The sequence below is a fragment of the Paecilomyces variotii genome (assembly GCF_004022145.1).
Source record: "Paecilomyces variotii strain CBS 101075 chromosome Unknown C8Q69scaffold_1, whole genome shotgun sequence".
NCBI lineage: Eukaryota > Fungi > Ascomycota > Eurotiomycetes > Eurotiales > Thermoascaceae > Paecilomyces > Paecilomyces variotii.
In genome coordinates, this window is record NW_021167140.1 from 1,839,037 (window position 1) to 1,855,857 (window position 16,821).

At 50.7% G+C, this 16,821-nt stretch overlaps 9 protein-coding genes and 1 non-coding gene across 10 annotated transcripts; 6 read left to right on the forward strand and 4 right to left on the reverse strand.

The window, feature by feature from the left end:
- Nucleotides 1–1,024: 1,024 nt before the first annotated feature.
- C8Q69DRAFT_440530 (hypothetical protein) lies at nucleotides 1,025–2,073 on the forward strand (the record flags this gene model as incomplete). The annotated part of the gene is made up of 4 exons (XM_028628662.1): nucleotides 1,025–1,358; nucleotides 1,412–1,537; nucleotides 1,597–1,938; nucleotides 2,003–2,073. The coding sequence occupies 4 exons, from the start codon at nucleotides 1,025–1,027 to the stop codon at nucleotides 2,071–2,073; spliced, it is 873 nt and encodes a 290-aa protein (XP_028489076.1).
- Nucleotides 2,074–2,582: 509 nt separating this feature from the next.
- On the forward strand, nucleotides 2,583–3,368 carry C8Q69DRAFT_25569 (transcription factor Pcc1-domain-containing protein). The gene is made up of 2 exons (XM_028626619.1): nucleotides 2,583–2,834; nucleotides 2,905–3,368. Exons 1-2 carry the CDS (start codon nucleotides 2,791–2,793, stop codon nucleotides 3,206–3,208), a joined length of 348 nt encoding a protein of 115 aa, XP_028489077.1. The 5' UTR covers nucleotides 2,583–2,790; the 3' UTR covers nucleotides 3,209–3,368.
- A 461-nt stretch (nucleotides 3,369–3,829) lies between these two features.
- C8Q69DRAFT_t22 lies at nucleotides 3,830–3,914 on the reverse strand. The gene has a single exon. It is a non-coding gene; the product is annotated as a tRNA-Gln (tRNA).
- Nucleotides 3,915–4,843: 929 nt separating this feature from the next.
- On the forward strand, nucleotides 4,844–5,533 carry C8Q69DRAFT_502963 (glutathione peroxidase Hyr1; the record flags this gene model as incomplete). Its single annotated transcript, XM_028632443.1, has 2 exons — nucleotides 4,844–4,886; nucleotides 5,016–5,533. The coding sequence occupies 2 exons, from the start codon at nucleotides 4,844–4,846 to the stop codon at nucleotides 5,531–5,533; spliced, it is 561 nt and encodes a 186-aa protein (XP_028489078.1).
- Nucleotides 5,534–5,724: 191 nt separating this feature from the next.
- On the reverse strand, nucleotides 5,725–7,610 carry C8Q69DRAFT_25694 (Translin). Its single transcript, XM_028626636.1, has 9 exons — nucleotides 7,490–7,610; nucleotides 7,257–7,431; nucleotides 7,108–7,144; nucleotides 6,942–6,995; nucleotides 6,670–6,803; nucleotides 6,488–6,593; nucleotides 6,329–6,414; nucleotides 6,099–6,248; nucleotides 5,725–5,997 (listed from the first exon to the last, which is right to left on the reverse strand). The coding sequence occupies exons 2-9, from the start codon at nucleotides 7,320–7,322 to the stop codon at nucleotides 5,917–5,919; spliced, it is 714 nt and encodes a 237-aa protein (XP_028489079.1). The 5' UTR covers nucleotides 7,323–7,431; nucleotides 7,490–7,610; the 3' UTR covers nucleotides 5,725–5,916.
- A 540-nt stretch (nucleotides 7,611–8,150) lies between these two features.
- Nucleotides 8,151–9,015, reverse strand: C8Q69DRAFT_25667 (component of the U4/U6.U5 snRNP/mitosis protein). Its single transcript, XM_028626634.1, has 5 exons — nucleotides 8,799–9,015; nucleotides 8,683–8,730; nucleotides 8,485–8,613; nucleotides 8,296–8,409; nucleotides 8,151–8,227 (listed from the first exon to the last, which is right to left on the reverse strand). Exons 1-5 carry the CDS (start codon nucleotides 8,911–8,913, stop codon nucleotides 8,202–8,204), a joined length of 432 nt encoding a protein of 143 aa, XP_028489080.1. The 5' UTR covers nucleotides 8,914–9,015; the 3' UTR covers nucleotides 8,151–8,201.
- C8Q69DRAFT_25817 (hypothetical protein) lies at nucleotides 9,016–9,894 on the forward strand. The gene has a single exon (XM_028626654.1). It carries the CDS (start codon nucleotides 9,118–9,120, stop codon nucleotides 9,679–9,681), a length of 564 nt encoding a protein of 187 aa, XP_028489081.1. The 5' UTR covers nucleotides 9,016–9,117; the 3' UTR covers nucleotides 9,682–9,894.
- Nucleotides 9,848–11,178, forward strand: C8Q69DRAFT_451177 (putative 60S ribosomal protein L22). The gene is made up of 4 exons (XM_028629473.1): nucleotides 9,848–10,014; nucleotides 10,266–10,304; nucleotides 10,388–10,584; nucleotides 10,679–11,178. The coding sequence occupies exons 1-4, from the start codon at nucleotides 10,000–10,002 to the stop codon at nucleotides 10,803–10,805; spliced, it is 378 nt and encodes a 125-aa protein (XP_028489082.1). The 5' UTR covers nucleotides 9,848–9,999; the 3' UTR covers nucleotides 10,806–11,178.
- On the reverse strand, nucleotides 11,164–13,354 carry C8Q69DRAFT_489616 (putative RNA exonuclease Rex3; the record flags this gene model as incomplete). The annotated part of the gene is made up of 2 exons (XM_028632110.1): nucleotides 11,164–11,832; nucleotides 11,863–13,354. The coding sequence occupies 2 exons, from the start codon at nucleotides 13,352–13,354 to the stop codon at nucleotides 11,339–11,341; spliced, it is 1,986 nt and encodes a 661-aa protein (XP_028489083.1). The 3' UTR covers nucleotides 11,164–11,338.
- Nucleotides 13,355–14,179: 825 nt separating this feature from the next.
- Nucleotides 14,180–16,101, forward strand: C8Q69DRAFT_25621 (putative lipase/serine esterase). The gene is made up of 2 exons (XM_028626626.1): nucleotides 14,180–14,478; nucleotides 14,545–16,101. Exons 1-2 carry the CDS (start codon nucleotides 14,408–14,410, stop codon nucleotides 15,899–15,901), a joined length of 1,428 nt encoding a protein of 475 aa, XP_028489084.1. The 5' UTR covers nucleotides 14,180–14,407; the 3' UTR covers nucleotides 15,902–16,101.
- Nucleotides 16,102–16,821: the final 720 nt, after the last annotated feature.

Here is a 16,821-nt window from a genome sequence, read left to right on the forward strand (position 1 = left end):
AAGGAATAATCTTCGTATAAGGGCCTGATGAAGCCTGCTTATGAATGCCAACGTCTCGACAGGTCAGGGGCAGCGCTGTCCGATATTAGAAATACGGATCCGCGACAGGTGGAGGCCCGTGTTGTCGCGGGTGAAGTCATTATTATTGTTGACAGATCGACGTCCCTTAAACGTCCGCTAAACGGCCGGCGCCAAACGGGCCGTCCTTTTCACGCCGGAAATCCCAGTCTCTCCCCGCATAGGAACCACATGGGACGCCCCGTGGCAAATGAGGCTGCACCGGATAGGCGCGATCGACAACGCGTGGATTTAGAGTATACGCCGGGTCTGCTGTTAGCGACTATTGTTGGGCCAGGTTATTCCATATACGAGTATCGTTGCCGCTGTCAATAGATGGCCCTCCCAATGTTTTCTGAACCACGGCTGCGATACAAGCAGTAAATCCTCTGGCAAACAGACTGATGCTGTTATCAGTTGAAAGAAAAAAGCCGAAAAGCCGCACCTTGATGGCCTACTCCGTAATTCATGCCCTTCCAGGAAGCACGCTTGTGAGCCACCAAGCACAAGACATTGGGCGCTTGGTCCTCCGGACCCCTTTCCTTACACTGACGGAAAGCTTAGCCTGAGGAAGGCTTGATCCGTTATAGCAATAAATCAGGTATATCGCTATTACGGCTGCTGATCCGACAATTGCAGCACAACTCTTGGGATTGCCGATCCCAGCGACAGTTTAGGCCTATCCAATTTCCCGGCCTCGCGGGACTGGCGATCTATCAGGCTTTTTGTGGGCGCTAGGAAGATTGGACGAAGGACTTCTCGAAGACGATTGTGTAACAAAGCGCCGAAAAGGGGTCGCTCCTTGTTTAGTTGACTTGGTAGATATGTATATAACCGCTCATCGAGTCGGAGCCATGAACGGCTCTTCTCCAAACAAGCAGTCGTTCTCTCAGCGATCCTTCCTTTGCTTTTTCCGACTTCATACATTCTTTTTTGAAATAGTCACTCCTTTAAACAAACCGCAACAATGAAGTTCACTGGAATCGTTGCCTCTATGGCCGCTGCTGGCGTCGCTTCCTCGGCCGCCCTCCCCGTTGCGACCGTCGACGCGACCCTCAACCACGTCAACACCGTCCTCGCCAACGTTCAGGGTCTTGTCGGCCAGACTCTGTCCTGTGCCACCGGCCAGGTTGACCTCAGCACCGTCCACTCCGACCTTGTTGCCGTCAAGTCTGAGCTCGTCAAGCTCGCCCCCGTTCAGAAGCGTGATGGCCTGACCACCCTTCCCGCCGATGTTCTTGGCAACGTTGCCGGCACTGTCCAGGGTGTTGCCCAGCCTATTGCCGGCCCTATCGTCAACAGTAAGTCTTGAATGAAACTCCAGAAGGAAGAACCCAGGCTCATTTGTATCTAGACGTTGGAGGCGCTCTCCCCGTCAAGCGTCAGCTCGGTCCTCTTGGCACCGTCGGCAGCGCCGTCAGCGACGTCGAGAACACCGTCGGTGGCCTCACCAGCCCCGTCGCTGGCCCTGTCCTTGACAGTAAGCATCCATGATTCCGCTACCGAGAGAATTTGAGTCGAATCTAACCCGACGTCCAGCCGTTGGCAACATTGCCCCTTCCCCCGCCAAGCGTGACGTTGTTGGCAGCACTGTCGGTGATGTTGCCGGCACTGTTGGCTCTGTCGCCAACCCTGTCCTCAGCCCTGTCCTCGACACTGTTGGCTCCGTTGCCCCCGTCAAGCGTGATGTCGTTGGCAGCACCGTCGGTGACGTTGCCGGCACTGTTGGCTCCGTTGCCAACCCTGTCCTCAGCCCTGTCCTTGACACCGTTGGCTCCGTTGCCCCTGTCAAGCGTGACCTCCAGATCCTCAACTCTGCTGGTTCCGTTGTCAACACTGCTGAGATGACTGCTACCCAGCTCCTCCAGGGTCTCCAGTCCGGTAAGTTCATGGTTCCAGATAATAAAGGAAGCCATTGAACCGTTGAACTGACAATCAACAACAGGTGCTCTCCAGCTCCCCACTGAGGGCCTTCCCCTCGTCGGCAAGCTCCCCGTTGTTGGCGGCAGCAACTAAGCGTATAATGTTTGATACTTAGACGCCTAGTTTAGATCAATATCATTCCCCCGCGGAGTCCCTCCGTACTATCTTCTCTTTTTTCCCTTCTCAGGTCGCAGATCGCAGTGGCGGTGCGCTAGGGTCTTTTTGTAGATATTTTTAGCGATAGGCCTCATTATGCTTAATGGACGATACCGTTCTTAATGCAGTAATAATCAAACCGATTTGACGATTCGTGGTGCCCTTTATCTACTCCATTGTTGCGATGCGTTAATCTCGTGGAACTCCAGATGCTGAAGTAGCAGTGAAACAAGATGCTTGGGCTGATCTCGAGATCTCGAACGAACGGTGGATCATCGTGCCTGGGCAGACGCTTATCTTGACATCTTGACCGACGGGACGGATATGGTCCGTTCGAGCAAATTCATGTATTGTAAGATCAGGTTAGCATAGAGTTAGTGACCTGGGAGAAGAAAGAGACTCGAGGCCATCTTGGAAGGAGAGGAGAGCTCAGCGTCGATCGTCGTCTGTTGATGACTCAGCAGTCGTTCTTCCCCACCAACGCTCTTGGAGGGGAAGACCATGAGAAATAGTTAAGACTCCAAGTTAACCTTTCCCTACAGTGTGCGAAGAAATTGCAGTTTTGCTGTACAAACGTGATATAATATAACGTTCTCTTGACCCTGGATTCAATAATTTGAACTCGTCCCTACACCTACGAGTGCACTCAGCGACATGGCAGCCGCACCAGTATCCGAGTCGCAGTTCCCTTACTCATTGTACGTCAAGACCCTTCGAAGGCAGCTTAACTATGCAAAGATCATGTTATTAATCATATATACAAACCAGAACCATCTCACTTCCCCTCCCTACCAACCGCCTAGCGTCCTCCGCCCTCCGCGCTCTACAGGTCGACCAAGAACTCTCGCCATATGTTAGGCGGGACTTTGAGCTGGCCGCGCCGGACGAGGCAGCTGCAATTGAAAGCAAGGAAGCAGACGAAGCGAAGACAGTTCTAAAAACAACGTATCGCGCGACAACGAACCGTATGTTACGTGTTGCAGTGAACGGCTTTATGGAGAGTCTCGGTGTCGTGCTGGGAGTCATGGAGGAGTTGGATGTGGATGTTTTGAAGCAGGAGTTGGGAAAGTGAGATATGCTTCGGAGTATGCATATTTGAAAAGTGAAACAGAAAGACTCGCTGCACTTTGTGCAGCTTCTGGCTGGACACTCCCCATTGGATCTGTGTCGGGCGAGTCTCTCTCCAGATTGGTCGGGTATTCGGACGGCCTAGACCTTGGACACGGGGATTCACTATTCTTTCCAACGAGCGAGGCATCATATCGAGGAAAAGAAAGGGATGCAAGTGCCCTTGTTTCCCTTGTCGCAGGCTACAGGCCTGGGGGGCATGCCTGCCCCTACGGCGTCCTCCGTTGAGACATTGATGACTCCGCCAAATTCTGTGGCCCTACATGGGATCGGTACCCGGGAAGAATAGATATAGAAGCGAGCTAATGACCTCTGAAGACGAAATCACAGCGAATGCGCATTGTTTCGGGGTACCTGATGAAAAGAAAACAATATATGGACATTCATTCCTATTTTGGCTCCACTGTATGATCTTCAATAAATACAGAACGCTTTAATCTTAGTTGAACAGCAATGTTTCTAAGCAAACTTTATTCATGTTCAAGCACATTCTCGATAGAGATCGAAGAAACACTGAATATTGGATGGATGAAAGGGTAAATAAAAAAAAAAGAGTAAAAACAGAAGGTCCTGCCCGGAATCGAACCGGGGTTGCCGGAAGATCCTGATACAATCAGAATCCGGAGTGATAACCGCTACACTACAGAACCGGCTTTCTTGATGAAGTCCACATAAATGTGATATATCAGCGATTACATCGTGCTGTTACACCCGTAACCATCCGTCTGACTGGCAGGGATAGCTAGTCATGCAGTGTCGATCTTAACGGTCGCAACGGTTTTGCAGCCAGAGACATCTCTGGAGTAAGCTGGGGAGAGGGGTCTATGAGACGGTGAGACCAGAACAGCCCGATTCTTGAGCATTGGAGATAACGACAGACGGAATAATGCTCTTACAGCACATTAGTAACTTCTTAGCCGTCTAGACTCTGAAATCTGAAACGGCGTCGAGACAAGGCCCATCTATTCTACTGTTGACATACGCCACGTGCATGAACGTAGGGTTGGTAATACAATAAACCGGTAGAATAGCGATTATTCCATGCCCCTCGAATCGGATGACACGATCGATTGCGAGAATTCCAAATCAATATGAAAAAGTCACTAATTTGACAGCGACGGGGCCTTGGGCTGATCCCTGACACTTTGCAGTTTCCACTCCCAAGGGTCCGGGCGCTAGGTTAGTTAAAGCCCCGGGGAGCGTTAGTTAACTACCTAACTAACCTAGGTAGTTGATTACTTAGTCCACGGGTTCCTAGGCAAACTCCCAAAGTTGCCGCAGATATAAGAACCTCCCGGAGCCTCGGTCAAGTTTCAGGACAATGCGCTCATCCTCGAAATTGTCATTTCATCACGCTTCTCCATTGCTATACGCTAGGATCGCGAATCCCTCACTGATTGAACGTTGTTCGATCTCTTTGATTATCAGCTCGGGTCACTCGACTGCGACGTCACCTACATCATCTGTCTCCCCTCAGCTTACTTCTTCTACCTTGCAGTCAGCTCCAAAGAAGAGCTTAAACTACCAGCTTCGCACATTCAGCGGTCATAGTCGGATCGCAATCGCAAACTCGAGCACCATGTCGTCCGGAAAGACTTTCTTCGACTTCGAGACCGTCGACAGTACGTTTTGGATTCCCTTTTTCTGCCTGCCCCCCCCGCGTCTCCCCGCACGTGCTCATGGGATGAGTCCATGCACGCGCTTTCTGCGGTAATTGGATTCTCGCGCTGACTTTTCTTCTCATATTACAGAGAAGGGTGAATCGTTCCCCCTCTCCAACTTCAAAGGCAAGGTCGTCCTCGCTGTCAACACCGCTTCCAAGTGCGGCTTTACCCCGCAGTTCAAGGGTCTCGAGGAGCTCTACCAATCCATCCAGAAGAAGGAACCCGGCGCCTTCACTGTCGTTGGATTCCCCTGCAACCAGTTCGGTAACCAGGACCCGGGCTCCAACGATGAGATCCAGTCTTTCTGCCAGGTCAACTATGGCGTGACATTCCCCGTGCTGGGCAAGATCGACGTCAACGGTGACAACGCCGCTCCTGTCTACACGTGGATGAAGGCCGAGCAGCCCGGTATGTTGGGCTTGAAGCGCATCAAGTGGAACTTTGAGAAGTTCCTGATATCTGCGGATGGCAAGGTTGTCGGTCGTTGGGCTAGCACCACGAAGCCGGAGAGCTTGCAGGACACGATTCTGAAGGAGATCGAGAAGGCCAAAAAGGAGGGAATCCTGACGGCAGAGGCTGGTAAGAAGGAGGAGGCTACCGCTTAAGGGGGAGATGATGTGGTCTTGCTTACGTCTGGTGTGATGTGACAGGACCGAAAGGGAAGCTATGATACCTGACAATCGACGTCTGAATACTTGTTTCACCGAGATTGTATTTTATTTCTTATGATGGAATATATCAAATGGAGTAATGTATCGATATTTGTATCTCATCTCAGCTCAACTGCATCTTGCCCCACAAATTGACAGAAATGCATCTGTGATTGATTTCTCCATTGTTCTCCATTTATTATTGCTTTCTATCCTTTCCCGGTGACGATGTCGCTTCAATCCGGGATCTGACTGGTTCCAGTCTCAGCAACGCACGGCATCTCTGCTATGCATCAAATGGGCAGGGCTTCTTCTATACCCATACGACATGATAGGATTCATGCCGATCCTGCTCCTGCTCCCTTCGGGACCAGGTTTCGTAGCGACAGGTCATATACGACATCCTCGACCTTCTTGACCTGCAGCGAGAGAAGGATTCCATCAGCGAATCAGCGTGCATGGTAGACACAACCCGAACTATTTGGAAACGACGGTTTCGGACAGGGAGCGTAGAACTTACACTGTATTTGATTCCGTCACTCCTCTTTCGCAGGATGTCATTCTTCAGGTTTAGTAGCTGGAAACCTGCAAATAGATCCTTGATGAAGTTTCCAATCTGAAGTGGACGACCGTAATCGCCCAGGGTGACGGAATTGACCGCCAGACGTGCCTATTATGTATTAGCAAAATCATCAAAAAGGGTCGAACTGAACGCCAAAGAACAGTGACCAGGAGAATAGGTAAACTCACGAGCTCTTCGACCATCGATATCAATGCAAGGAGATACTCCTCAATCGTGAGGTGGAACTCATCCCGCTCCTTCAAGTTGACGGGGACTAGATTTGCCAACAACAGTCAGCTTCACAATAGAAACGCAATGCATAGCAGTTCGGATTAGGACTTTCTTACTATCCAAGAACTTGCCGACGTCCTCAATCGTCATAAACGAAGCTGACGTCGAGCTCTTGTATTCTGATAGGCCACCAAGCCAGGCGCACAGCTCGATAGAGTACACCTTTCACAGAAACCGTGTCAATTAAAAATTGCCCAAGATTATGGTTTGGATCGTCATCACCGGGTATATAACTCACTAGGTTCTGCAGCTCGCGCGACCATACTCCGTTATATTTGTAAAACGGGTGCTGAGAGGCGATGGCTTTTAGTTTGGTAACCTCTTCTTTCTGAGCGAGAATCTCCTTGGTAGCATCGTCGAGGACGGGTTTCACTTTTTGTATTGTCAGCCATTCCCCATCAGCTAGAAATCGAGTGAGGGTGTGGCATCCATTCCAACCCTTCATAGAACTGGAGAAAGAGCCGCGACAAAAGGAAAGGGGAAGATAAAAGTGAAAATGAAGAAACATACGCTGATCAGAAGGCGTAGAATGTGCCCTTGAAAGAATAGCCTGGGTAGATCTTCCTGCAACCCAGTATCGGACATGTCAGTCTCAAATCCCAACGCTCAATTGAGCCCAGCTATCACCCCACGATTCTGAGCAGGAATGGAATAATGACAGGGACACAGAACACACCTCTGCGTGCAAGAGTCTGCACAATATCTTGGAGTTCCTACATTCATGAATAGTCGTGAGCGTCATTCAATAGGTCTTTGGTGTAGTCTGAGCTTTGCCTTGGCCAAGTGACTTCTCAATGAGTCTCAGGTTGAAGAGAGGCCACTCACATCACGGACAGCAGTCTCCGCATCAATCTTCTCCTGGAGACTCTCAAAAATAGATGGGTCAATCATTTTCGCTGGCGCTCGATGTTGTTGGTTGGAGCTTTTTTAGCGCACGGGAAAAATAAATGAGGTCTGATGTTTTCGTGCAGCGCAAACGAGTGGACAAGTTGTCCTGAGACTGCCAAGTCCAGTTAGTTAGTTTATTCTAGATCGTGCATACAGTTTGATAGATGTACATTTTTTCTGTACCTCAGTAATCTTTAAGGTACGTGGGATCTAGTTATGCTAGGGTGATCTTGACATAATGCATCGGGCAGTGAAGAACCAGTGACGTTTGTGGGGAGGCTTGGCGGTGAGTATAGATCTCGAGCAGAGTTAACTCTTTGACAAACGTCATTTAACTAAACCATTCGCTTATCATATTCTCATCAATGCAGTATCATGCGGAAGTTTTTAGAAAGATACAGATACGATTATATAGACAAATATGAAGGCTACCTTCTATGAACCAGACCCTGCGAAGTTAGTAACGAATTAGTTGTCCCCCGAAGCAGCAGATATTGAGAGCAAACTGCTTTCCTCGATATTCGTACTTTTTACGCGTATCTACGTAGAGTGACCTTGCTCGCCAAAAGCAACTATCCGTAAGGTGGCGACATACTAGCTAGCTCCTTCCCCATAAAAAGAAAGTTCCCAAGTTGACGAGGGGGGCTTACTTGGACAGTGAAGAACATATATCAAAAAATGACATACCAGAACCTGCATTGAAAGATTGATTTCGATTAATAATGACCTGAATATCTAACCCGCTAAATCGGTTTTGAGATGACAAGCTTGCCTTTTTGAAACAAAGTCATAAATACGCCGTAGCCCTCGCCTGCATTCCCTCGTCTGCATAAGCTCCATGATCGGACCGTGTAAGGGAAACAGTACGATAAAATCAAGATTCTAGTATCGGTATCTGGTAGAGTAATCTGCAAAGGAAATGCTGTTAGCACCAAGCCAAGGGAAAGAGCATAGAACCAAAAACATGCGGACTTACCCTTTGGACTGACCACCAGACCCCTACCCTTCTTCGCACCCTTGTAGATCGTTTCGATAATATCGATCAACTCCTGCTTATCATCGAGCACCCAGTTCAATTTGTTGTTATTACCTAAACCCCCAGTTAGTCTCTGTCTGTGCCCGCCACATCCTCACGGATCTCTGTTCTCTCATGGCCTGCGCTTACCTGTTCCGAAATCGCACATCATGTGTTTATTTCTGAAGAAGAACATGATAGTCATCGGGTCGTAAAGCTCGTACATTGTGTTGAATTCGGGTACCTCGTCGATATCGCATAGGTAGATCACGGCGAAGTCTGAGATAAACCAAAGCTGTTAGCGCCAGTCCACCGGTTCTGCAGAAGGATGTTTGGTACGCCACTCACTCTTGACCCTGTCGGAGATCTTGTATAGAACTTCATCCTGCTTCATGCCTATATCAAAAGAGTTAGTATCGCATTGCAGCGAGGCGAGCGAGGTAAGCCGCGGTCTGGGAACATACAGTCTGGGTCGTGATCGCGGCCGAAGCGGATGACAACCAAGCGCTCATCCTCACTGAGGATAGCCTGGTCGACGTGCCAGGCAGTGCGCAAGTGAGGCAGCACAATAGAACCCATGGCTGAGGATAGAGACGATTGCTGGCTTCGCAAAGAGGACGATGACCGAATGCAGTGTCAAACTTCCGCGGGGGCAACGATCACGTGATGATAGTATCTGGCGCAGAGGGGCGATATACTCGAGGCAATATTATCAAATAATGGAGGTTGGAACTTCTTTACAGGGTTTGGTTTAAATGTTATGGGAGCGAACCGAGGAGTAGGATGACAGCAACTGTAGGAGTTTGTGTAATCGCATTAAATAATTCTGCGTACAGCCACCCTGCCAAACTCAGGGTGATAGGAAACCGAGTACACCACCATAGAATCTTATACGAACTCACACCAACCCATCAACATTCGATGACATTCCATACCGCAGACCCAGATCTTCCACAAAACCAGAGATTCTACTGCAAGCACAAGCTATCTACTCCTCCAAACCGACTTTCTTCTCCAACCCGCCGGAACAAGCCGACGATCTTGATGAAAAAAGGGTGGTTCGCGTCAATCGGGGGTAGTGTAAGCCCGATGACACTGTGCGGCGGAGTATGCGCAAGCACAGAGGCTCCGCCGCGGGGTCCAAAAATGAGATTAATCAATGTTGTGTCCCTTAGGACACTTTCAGAGATTAAACTGAAAAGAACAGATACTACACTTGATCTAAGCCAAAAGGCAAAGAGAGCTGGAAAAGAAAAGAAAAAAAACTTCCAAAGGACGGCGGGTTCGAGGAGTATTTATGTTCTTTGGCGAGTGGTCCGTGCGGCGCTAGTGAGGTCACCTCGCTAATAATTCGTCAAGCGAGGTATCTTGATGCCTGAATATGACAAGGCATCAAACTGTCTTCGCCTCCATGCCCCGTCAACGGATCACCTGAAAATCCCGCCCCTAACCCTGTACCTGTGCCCTAGCCCTAACACGCAACTTTATTCGGCAAGCGCACATCGAGATGAAGTAGCGGCTCCACCGTTGCAAGATTAATCCCGCGACTCCAACAAGACCCAACTTCTCCCGAAGCAAAAAAAAGGCGCAGGATATTCACCTCTTTGCGACCGTCTTTTTGAAAAGTTCCAATAAAGTCGACACTCGACCTTACCATCAGTCACAATGGCTCCCGCTACTGTACGTTGATTATCATCTGCAAACCGCTTTGCTGTTCCCCCACGGAGGTGTTTCTCCCGCGCGAGCTTTGTCCACATTATTTTGTCTTCGATGTTGTCGTCGCATTGAGTAGTGATTACTGTCGCTCTTGGGTGTGATGGCTGAAGAAGATGCGAGTTGGGATAAGAAGCGAGCGCTGGGGAAGCTGAACTCCAGGGATTATTTCGACATATGGAACAGTAGGCTAATTGATCGTCTTTGGATATGAATAGGCTCGTGCTGGCAAGAAGGCCCAGAAGGTGACCAAGAAGGTAATTCAAGACATTATTATACTCAAGTGGCTCATGTTTCACACCTAGAATGATGGAGATAACTAACATAACTTGCTACACAGTACGTCATCAACGCTTCGCAGCCCGCGAGCGACAAGATCTTCGACGTCTCCGCCTTCGAGAAGTTCCTCCACGACCGCATCAAGGTCGAGGGCCGTGTCGGCAACCTTGGCGAGAACGTCCAGATCTCCCAGTCTGGCGATGGCAAGATCGAGGTCGTCACTCACATCCCCTTCTCTGGTCGCTACCTCAAGTACCTGTACGTTATACTTTTCCCCTCTCGACTACCGTAACCATGACCGCCAGGGTGACATCGGTATTGGAGGAGATGGCTGATGATATCGTGAATACAGGACCAAGAAGTTCCTCAAGAAGCAGCAGCTCCGTGACTGGCTGCGCGTCGTCTCCACCTCCAAGGGTGTTTACGAGCTCCGCTTCTACAACGTCGTCAACGACGCTGAGGACGAGGAGGAGGAGTAAATTTCTCCTTCAAGCTGAAGCTACGAACCCGTCAGGCTTGCTGGTCAGAGCCCCGTCCCTCCACATGGGAAAAGATGGAGGCCAGGGCATGAACGAGCAGGACTTTCGCGGGAAAGACCGAGGGACAAGGGGTCAAAAAGCGGTATATACGACAGTGTCGGTACATCGCTAGTTTGAGGAGTTGGATATCGATTCATACTGGGAACCGCAGAGGCAGGGTGAACATGGTGGGAGCCGTCGGCCAGAGATGGTCGTGGTGACACCTGCGCCTTGTTGATGGATCTGGGTCGAGTTTCAACATCAACGAACAATTCGTTCCTATTCATGACGTTATGAATGATAGATAGATACGAATTCAGCCACCTTAAACCTCAATCTACATCCGTGCATTGAAGTAGATAACTAGTCTTCGGCCATTAAAACCAAAAACGCACTCGTAGATGATCATATATGCTAGCGCCATGTATGCAAGAAGTATGCAAGAGATGGGTATCATGTGGCTTATCTAGAACGCCGGGAAATATGAGAAATTTCTATGTTGATGGCTCAGTCCGTGTGGGATCTTTCCTCTTCTGCCCGGCACCAGGCCCAAGCACACCTCTGCCAGTGTTCAATTTCTGATCCACGCCTGGTGGTGCAACAAGCTTGTCGCCTTCAATGGTCCAGCCTTGTCTTTTGAGCATCTTCCATGTCTCTGCCACTTTCACCCTGACCAAGTCCCCGGTAGCCCTAGCGTCTTCTTTCGAATCATGCCCTTTATCGCCAGCCGTCTGGATATCTCTATCGAGGTATCTCTTACATAAGACTTTGAGGCTCATCCTCATTGGAAGACCTCTGGGGTGGGGGTATAGCATGACAGTGTCAATGATCGTTGGGTGAATGATTCGACAGGCATTAAGATCATTATCAATGGCATGTCCAATCAAGGGAGTCTCTGGCTGGAGGAACTTGAAGAGCAGCGCCCGCGCTGCAGCAGGAGAGTCAACGACCTGTAACGGAGTCTCCTTTGTCTCCCCATCTTCAGATCCTACATCGTGTTGTTCGGGAGGCGATGTACCATAGGGGATAGCATTCGCATAGTGCTCCGGCCGAACGCCAGAGAAACGGGAGTTCAGATCCAGGATCTCGCCCATTGGTCTGACAAGAACATCGACGAGCTCTTTGCCCTCGGGCCAGCTGACAGCAGTCAGTCGTATGAGCTCGAGCCCAAGTGTAGTATAACCCATCTCGCAGTCAAAACAGACAGGCGGCAACGGCCCTTTATCGGGTTGTGGAGGAGTCTCTTCGAACTGGAGGATTGACGCTAGACGTTTCACTTCGGATATCTTGAAAACATGATACTCTGCTTTCGTACATCCAGCAGAAGTGCCTACAGTCTCGTTGCAGCATGGTAAGTATGCTGGTCGGTCACCAGTGATATGATCTGTCTGCTTCCGGGAGGGATATATTGGCTTCCCAGGATGGAAGCTACACTGTCCCCCCGTTGCCAGCGTGCCATCCTCACGACGCCCTGGGAAGACCTGGAAACGGCCACCGCACCGGTCACAGCTCTCGAAGCCTTTGGCAAACTGGACGCCCTCCTTTGCGGACTCGACTTCCTGTTGGGACGGCGCTTTCGTCACGTACCCGAACTTTTCTCGACCGATCAATGGCGTAATGAGCTTGGATGCTACGGCGATCTCTTCTTTCTCACTCAATTCCGTCGTAAAGGTCTGGGGATTTTGAGGTTTCTGGCTTGTTGGAATCTTGTAATATCTTGCGTTGAGATGTGCTGTGACTTCCTTCTCCCAGTCCTCCTTGCTCATCTTCCCGAGCTTTACAATCCTCAGCTTGATTACATTGGCGTATACAGCTGGATTGCCCTTGGCAGCTTTCTCTTCTTCATCCAAGGCCATTGTTATCAACTCATCCTTGGATAGGACCAGAGCTTTCTTTGTGCTGTCTGGATCTTTGGCAACCTTCTCGTTCAAGGCAACCATAGCCGAATGAAGTTTAGCCAGTATAGCTGACCGGACAGCGTGGGATGCCGGCGCTTTAGTTATCATGCGCGGATTTAGTGATTCCTTGGGCGCCTGTCGCGGGGGCATCCGCGTTGGTGATGCCCCAGAAGGCTGAGACGTGTCTTTGACTGCAGCCGTACTTCCTTTCGGGTTGGAGGCTGCTCGTATTGGAGGAGGGGAAACACCTCTGTTGATCGATTGGAGACTCTTGACATCTCGGCTTGGCGTCTGTGATGAGTCCCGCCTAGCTGCGTCGGGCGCTATGTTGGCGGTGGATGTTTGATCTCTTCCACTCTTGATGTTCGTCAGCGACGACGATCTACTCTTCTCCTCAGCGCCATCAGTGGATGCCTCTGTCTTTCTTCGCTTTGATGGCGGGGCTTCTTTGAAGGTGGCATCGTTGTCAGCCGCACGTGGTGTCACTGCTGGAGCAGGAGCCGCCACGGAGGCAGGACTGACATCTGTGTGAGAGAAAATGCAGGTCAAGAGGGCGCACTTGCTGCCCTGCGGACAAGGTACATCCTTAAACAATCCAAGTGGGGTAAACATGATGAACTAGAAGTAAAAGTAGACCGCATGGAGGGGCAATAGAAATGGTTGTCGTCCGCTGGCTGCGCTGATACCCACAATAATAAGCGCGGCGCTCTCCTGCTCGTCTGTCTGGAAGCTTCCAACAAGTTAAATAATGGAGTCGGCCAGACGGTCGCAAAACGTCCGTATGGGGAAACGGGAGAATTTGATGCCCAACCAAACCCAGTGGAAATCAGAGAACCGCACACAGGTCGATTTGGACTTTGGAGCAACGGGACAAAGAAAAAAAAAAATCAGTCTGCTGCTGGCATCCGTGGATCCTGCCTAGTACACCGTGTGCGCCAAGGGTGATTCTGTCCCTTTTCCTTGGCCAGATAAGGTAGCGGATAGGAGGAGCGGGAGTTTTCGTGCCGTCACGGAAATCCAGTAGAGAGTAGTACAGTAGTAGTTCAGCGGGTGAAAACGCACAAGACAGCTTACCGTTCTAGGCAAAGGAAGCGGATCCACGGTCGAGGACAAGCAGGATATAAGGACCGTCGACAATTCCCTTGGTTTCTTCTTCTCGTTCCTGCTCCTTGCCCTGAGAGCTTGCACAGTGAGCCTGGTAATTGCCCTCGCGACTCCGTAGATAACACCAAGCTTGGCCCGTTTGGTTGGCTAGCAGGAGGCGACGGTTACTTATCGCTGCATTTGCTTGCTTTCCCCCCCTGAGATAGTGAAGGACGCGACAGAAGGGACACGTAGTCTGGGCTCTGCGGGATATTCACACAGATATCTGTTGAGAAGAGTCGACTCTCTGTTTCTTTTTGGGCAGGACAGACAACCAGCCAGGGTGGTTTTAATATCATCTGTTGTTATTTTGCGGAGGACGAGCGGTGCCAAGACTCCCGCTGCAAACAAGACAAAACCCCGAGTTCCGCCCCGACACGGCCGAAAATCGTGCGTAGTTGCACGGGCGTGTCGCCAGTTGATTGTCTATCAGATCCCAAGGCAGCAGGTTTAACATCACCCACCACGGCGCTGCCTTTTGCCTTTTCGAGTTTCGATCGAAACTCGATTTTCTGCAGAATCATGGAGTCAGATATCATAGCTGCTCCGGATAAACAGCCTCTGGCAGACCATCTCTGCGTTCTGGTCCATGGGTAAGTCGTTCCTGGTCCGCCACTACGATGACGTCCCAAGCTAATCGCTCTCTTCCGTCCCGGCAGTCTTTGGGGCAACCCATCGCACCTGAACTACGTGGCATCAGCGCTGAGAGAGCGATACAAGGAGGATACTCTCTACATTCTTGCCGCCAAGCGCAATGCGGGAAGTTTCACCTACGACGGTATCGAGCTCGGTGGCGAGCGCGTTGCATATGAGATCGAGGAGACCCTGGAGAAGTTGGCGGCCAAAGGATACCAGATCAAGAAGTTGAGCATAGTGGGATACTCGCTGGGTGGCCTGGTGGCCAGGTACGCCGTCGGATTGCTCAACTCGAGAGGATGGTTAGACAAGCTGGAACCGGTGAACTTCACTACGTTCGTCTCACCACACGTCGGGGTGCGGACGCCGAAGAAGGGGATCCAAAACCATCTTTGGAATGTCTTGGGGGCGCGGACCCTTTCGATGTCTGGCAGGCAACTGTTCATGATCGACTCATTCCGGGATACCGGTAAACCGCTGCTCAGCGTCCTGGCCGACCCGGATAGTATCTTCATACGCGGCCTAGCCAAATTCAAGAACCGCTGCGTATATGCCAACATCGTCAACGATCGCTCCACGGTATTCTACACCACCGGTGTCTCCAAAGTGGATCCTTTTGTCGACCCCGAAAACACCAACTTCAACTACATCAAGGGATATGAACCGGTCGTCATCAACCCCGACGTGCACGTGCTTCCCGAGGGCGAGAAGGAGATGCCCTCTGCACTTGCACGGGTTCGTCAGCAGTGCGTCAATGCCCTTCTCAAAGTACCCTTCTTGCTCTTCATCCTCATCTTTGTCCCCATCGGCTCGATTCTCTTTCTTCTCAACTCGGTCGTCCAGAACTTCCGCAGTCAGAAGCGAATTCGACTCCACGAGGAGGGCAAAACTGGCGTCACTTTTGGGGGATATCGAGTACCTCTGATTGTCCAGGATGTGCGCAATGCAGTAGAAGACGTCTTTGAGAATGTCAACGCTACGCAGGAACAGGAGTACCTTTCCGACTCCAGTGAGGCGGATGAGAGGCGGGTTTCAAAACACCGGTCAACGTCGTCATTCAGTGAGAAGACTGCGATGGATGAAAAAGAGGGAAACCAATTCGTCGAACATGTAGACAGTGTGGAAGACAGCGACGTGGAGGACCAGGGCTCTGTGTCTTCAGCTGGCCGGCAGACTTCTGAGTTCCCGACTCTCGCCCTCACGCCGGCGCAGTTTGCGATTATCGACTCGCTGAACTCGATTGGATTCCGCAAGTACCCGGTGTTTATCCACAATAGCCGCCACAGCCATGCTGCGATCATCGTGCGGATGCCCAAGAAAGCCTTTGACGAGGGCAAGCTCGTCATCAAGCACTGGCTGGACCAAGAGTTCAAGATATGAAACACGGCGAACTCTCCCTGACCAAACACAATGCTGTGTTTGAGATCATGCCAGGATGGTTCTGGGTAATCGTAACCTCAGCCGTCTACCATCGGCGTTCAGAAGTAAGCAAGATGCGGAGAGACGTTCCCCACGGCGATGCCGACAAACTGTTCTCTCGGACGGTGCGGAGACGGCGGCATTCCCCGAAGAACGTTGATCGCAGCCACTCCGCCTATTCAGCGGGTCTATCTCATTGCCTTTCAAGGCTGAAGGAGACCCGCGTCTGCTCCTCGCAGAGTAAGTCCCTACATATTGTATTCTTATGACCGGCGACGGAGCGATCCGATCCCTGCTCCCCCCATCCCAAGGCGTCCATCTAGGAGGATAGAGAAAACCTCACGACAGCATCGGAGTATAGATGAGCGATATTTTCGACCTCGATCTGTTTCCATGCATGGCAGGGTTTACCCCGGACTTCGCCCAGACGACGCAGATCTTTCTGTCCGTGCGTGATGAACCGTCGTCCATTTCCTCGCCCGGTCCTTGGTTCCCCTTTCAGCCCCATGTTGAGTTCAGGAAGCTGGCGAGCGGAACATTCTGCTCCGACTCTATATATGCATCCGCCCCAAAGCAGAGTACGACCGGCTTTCCCGTTTTGTCTATTCCGAGTTGTCATCTGTTCCTGTCAACCAACAGACAGACGTCTTTGAAAATCCGGGGTACATCACTCCACCATGTGTATCTACCCCGCGTGGGTCTACGGGAAAGAAGGGTTTTATCATATGCAACATGTACATGTTACATGCATTGTGTGCTCGGAGATAATGGTTGTGATCTTACTCTGTTATGGGTGATGCGGGGTCTACTGTATATCCCATACTTACCTAATGGAGCAGGATGAAGAGACCGGCCGGCCAAACGCTTCTTTTGTTTTCGGC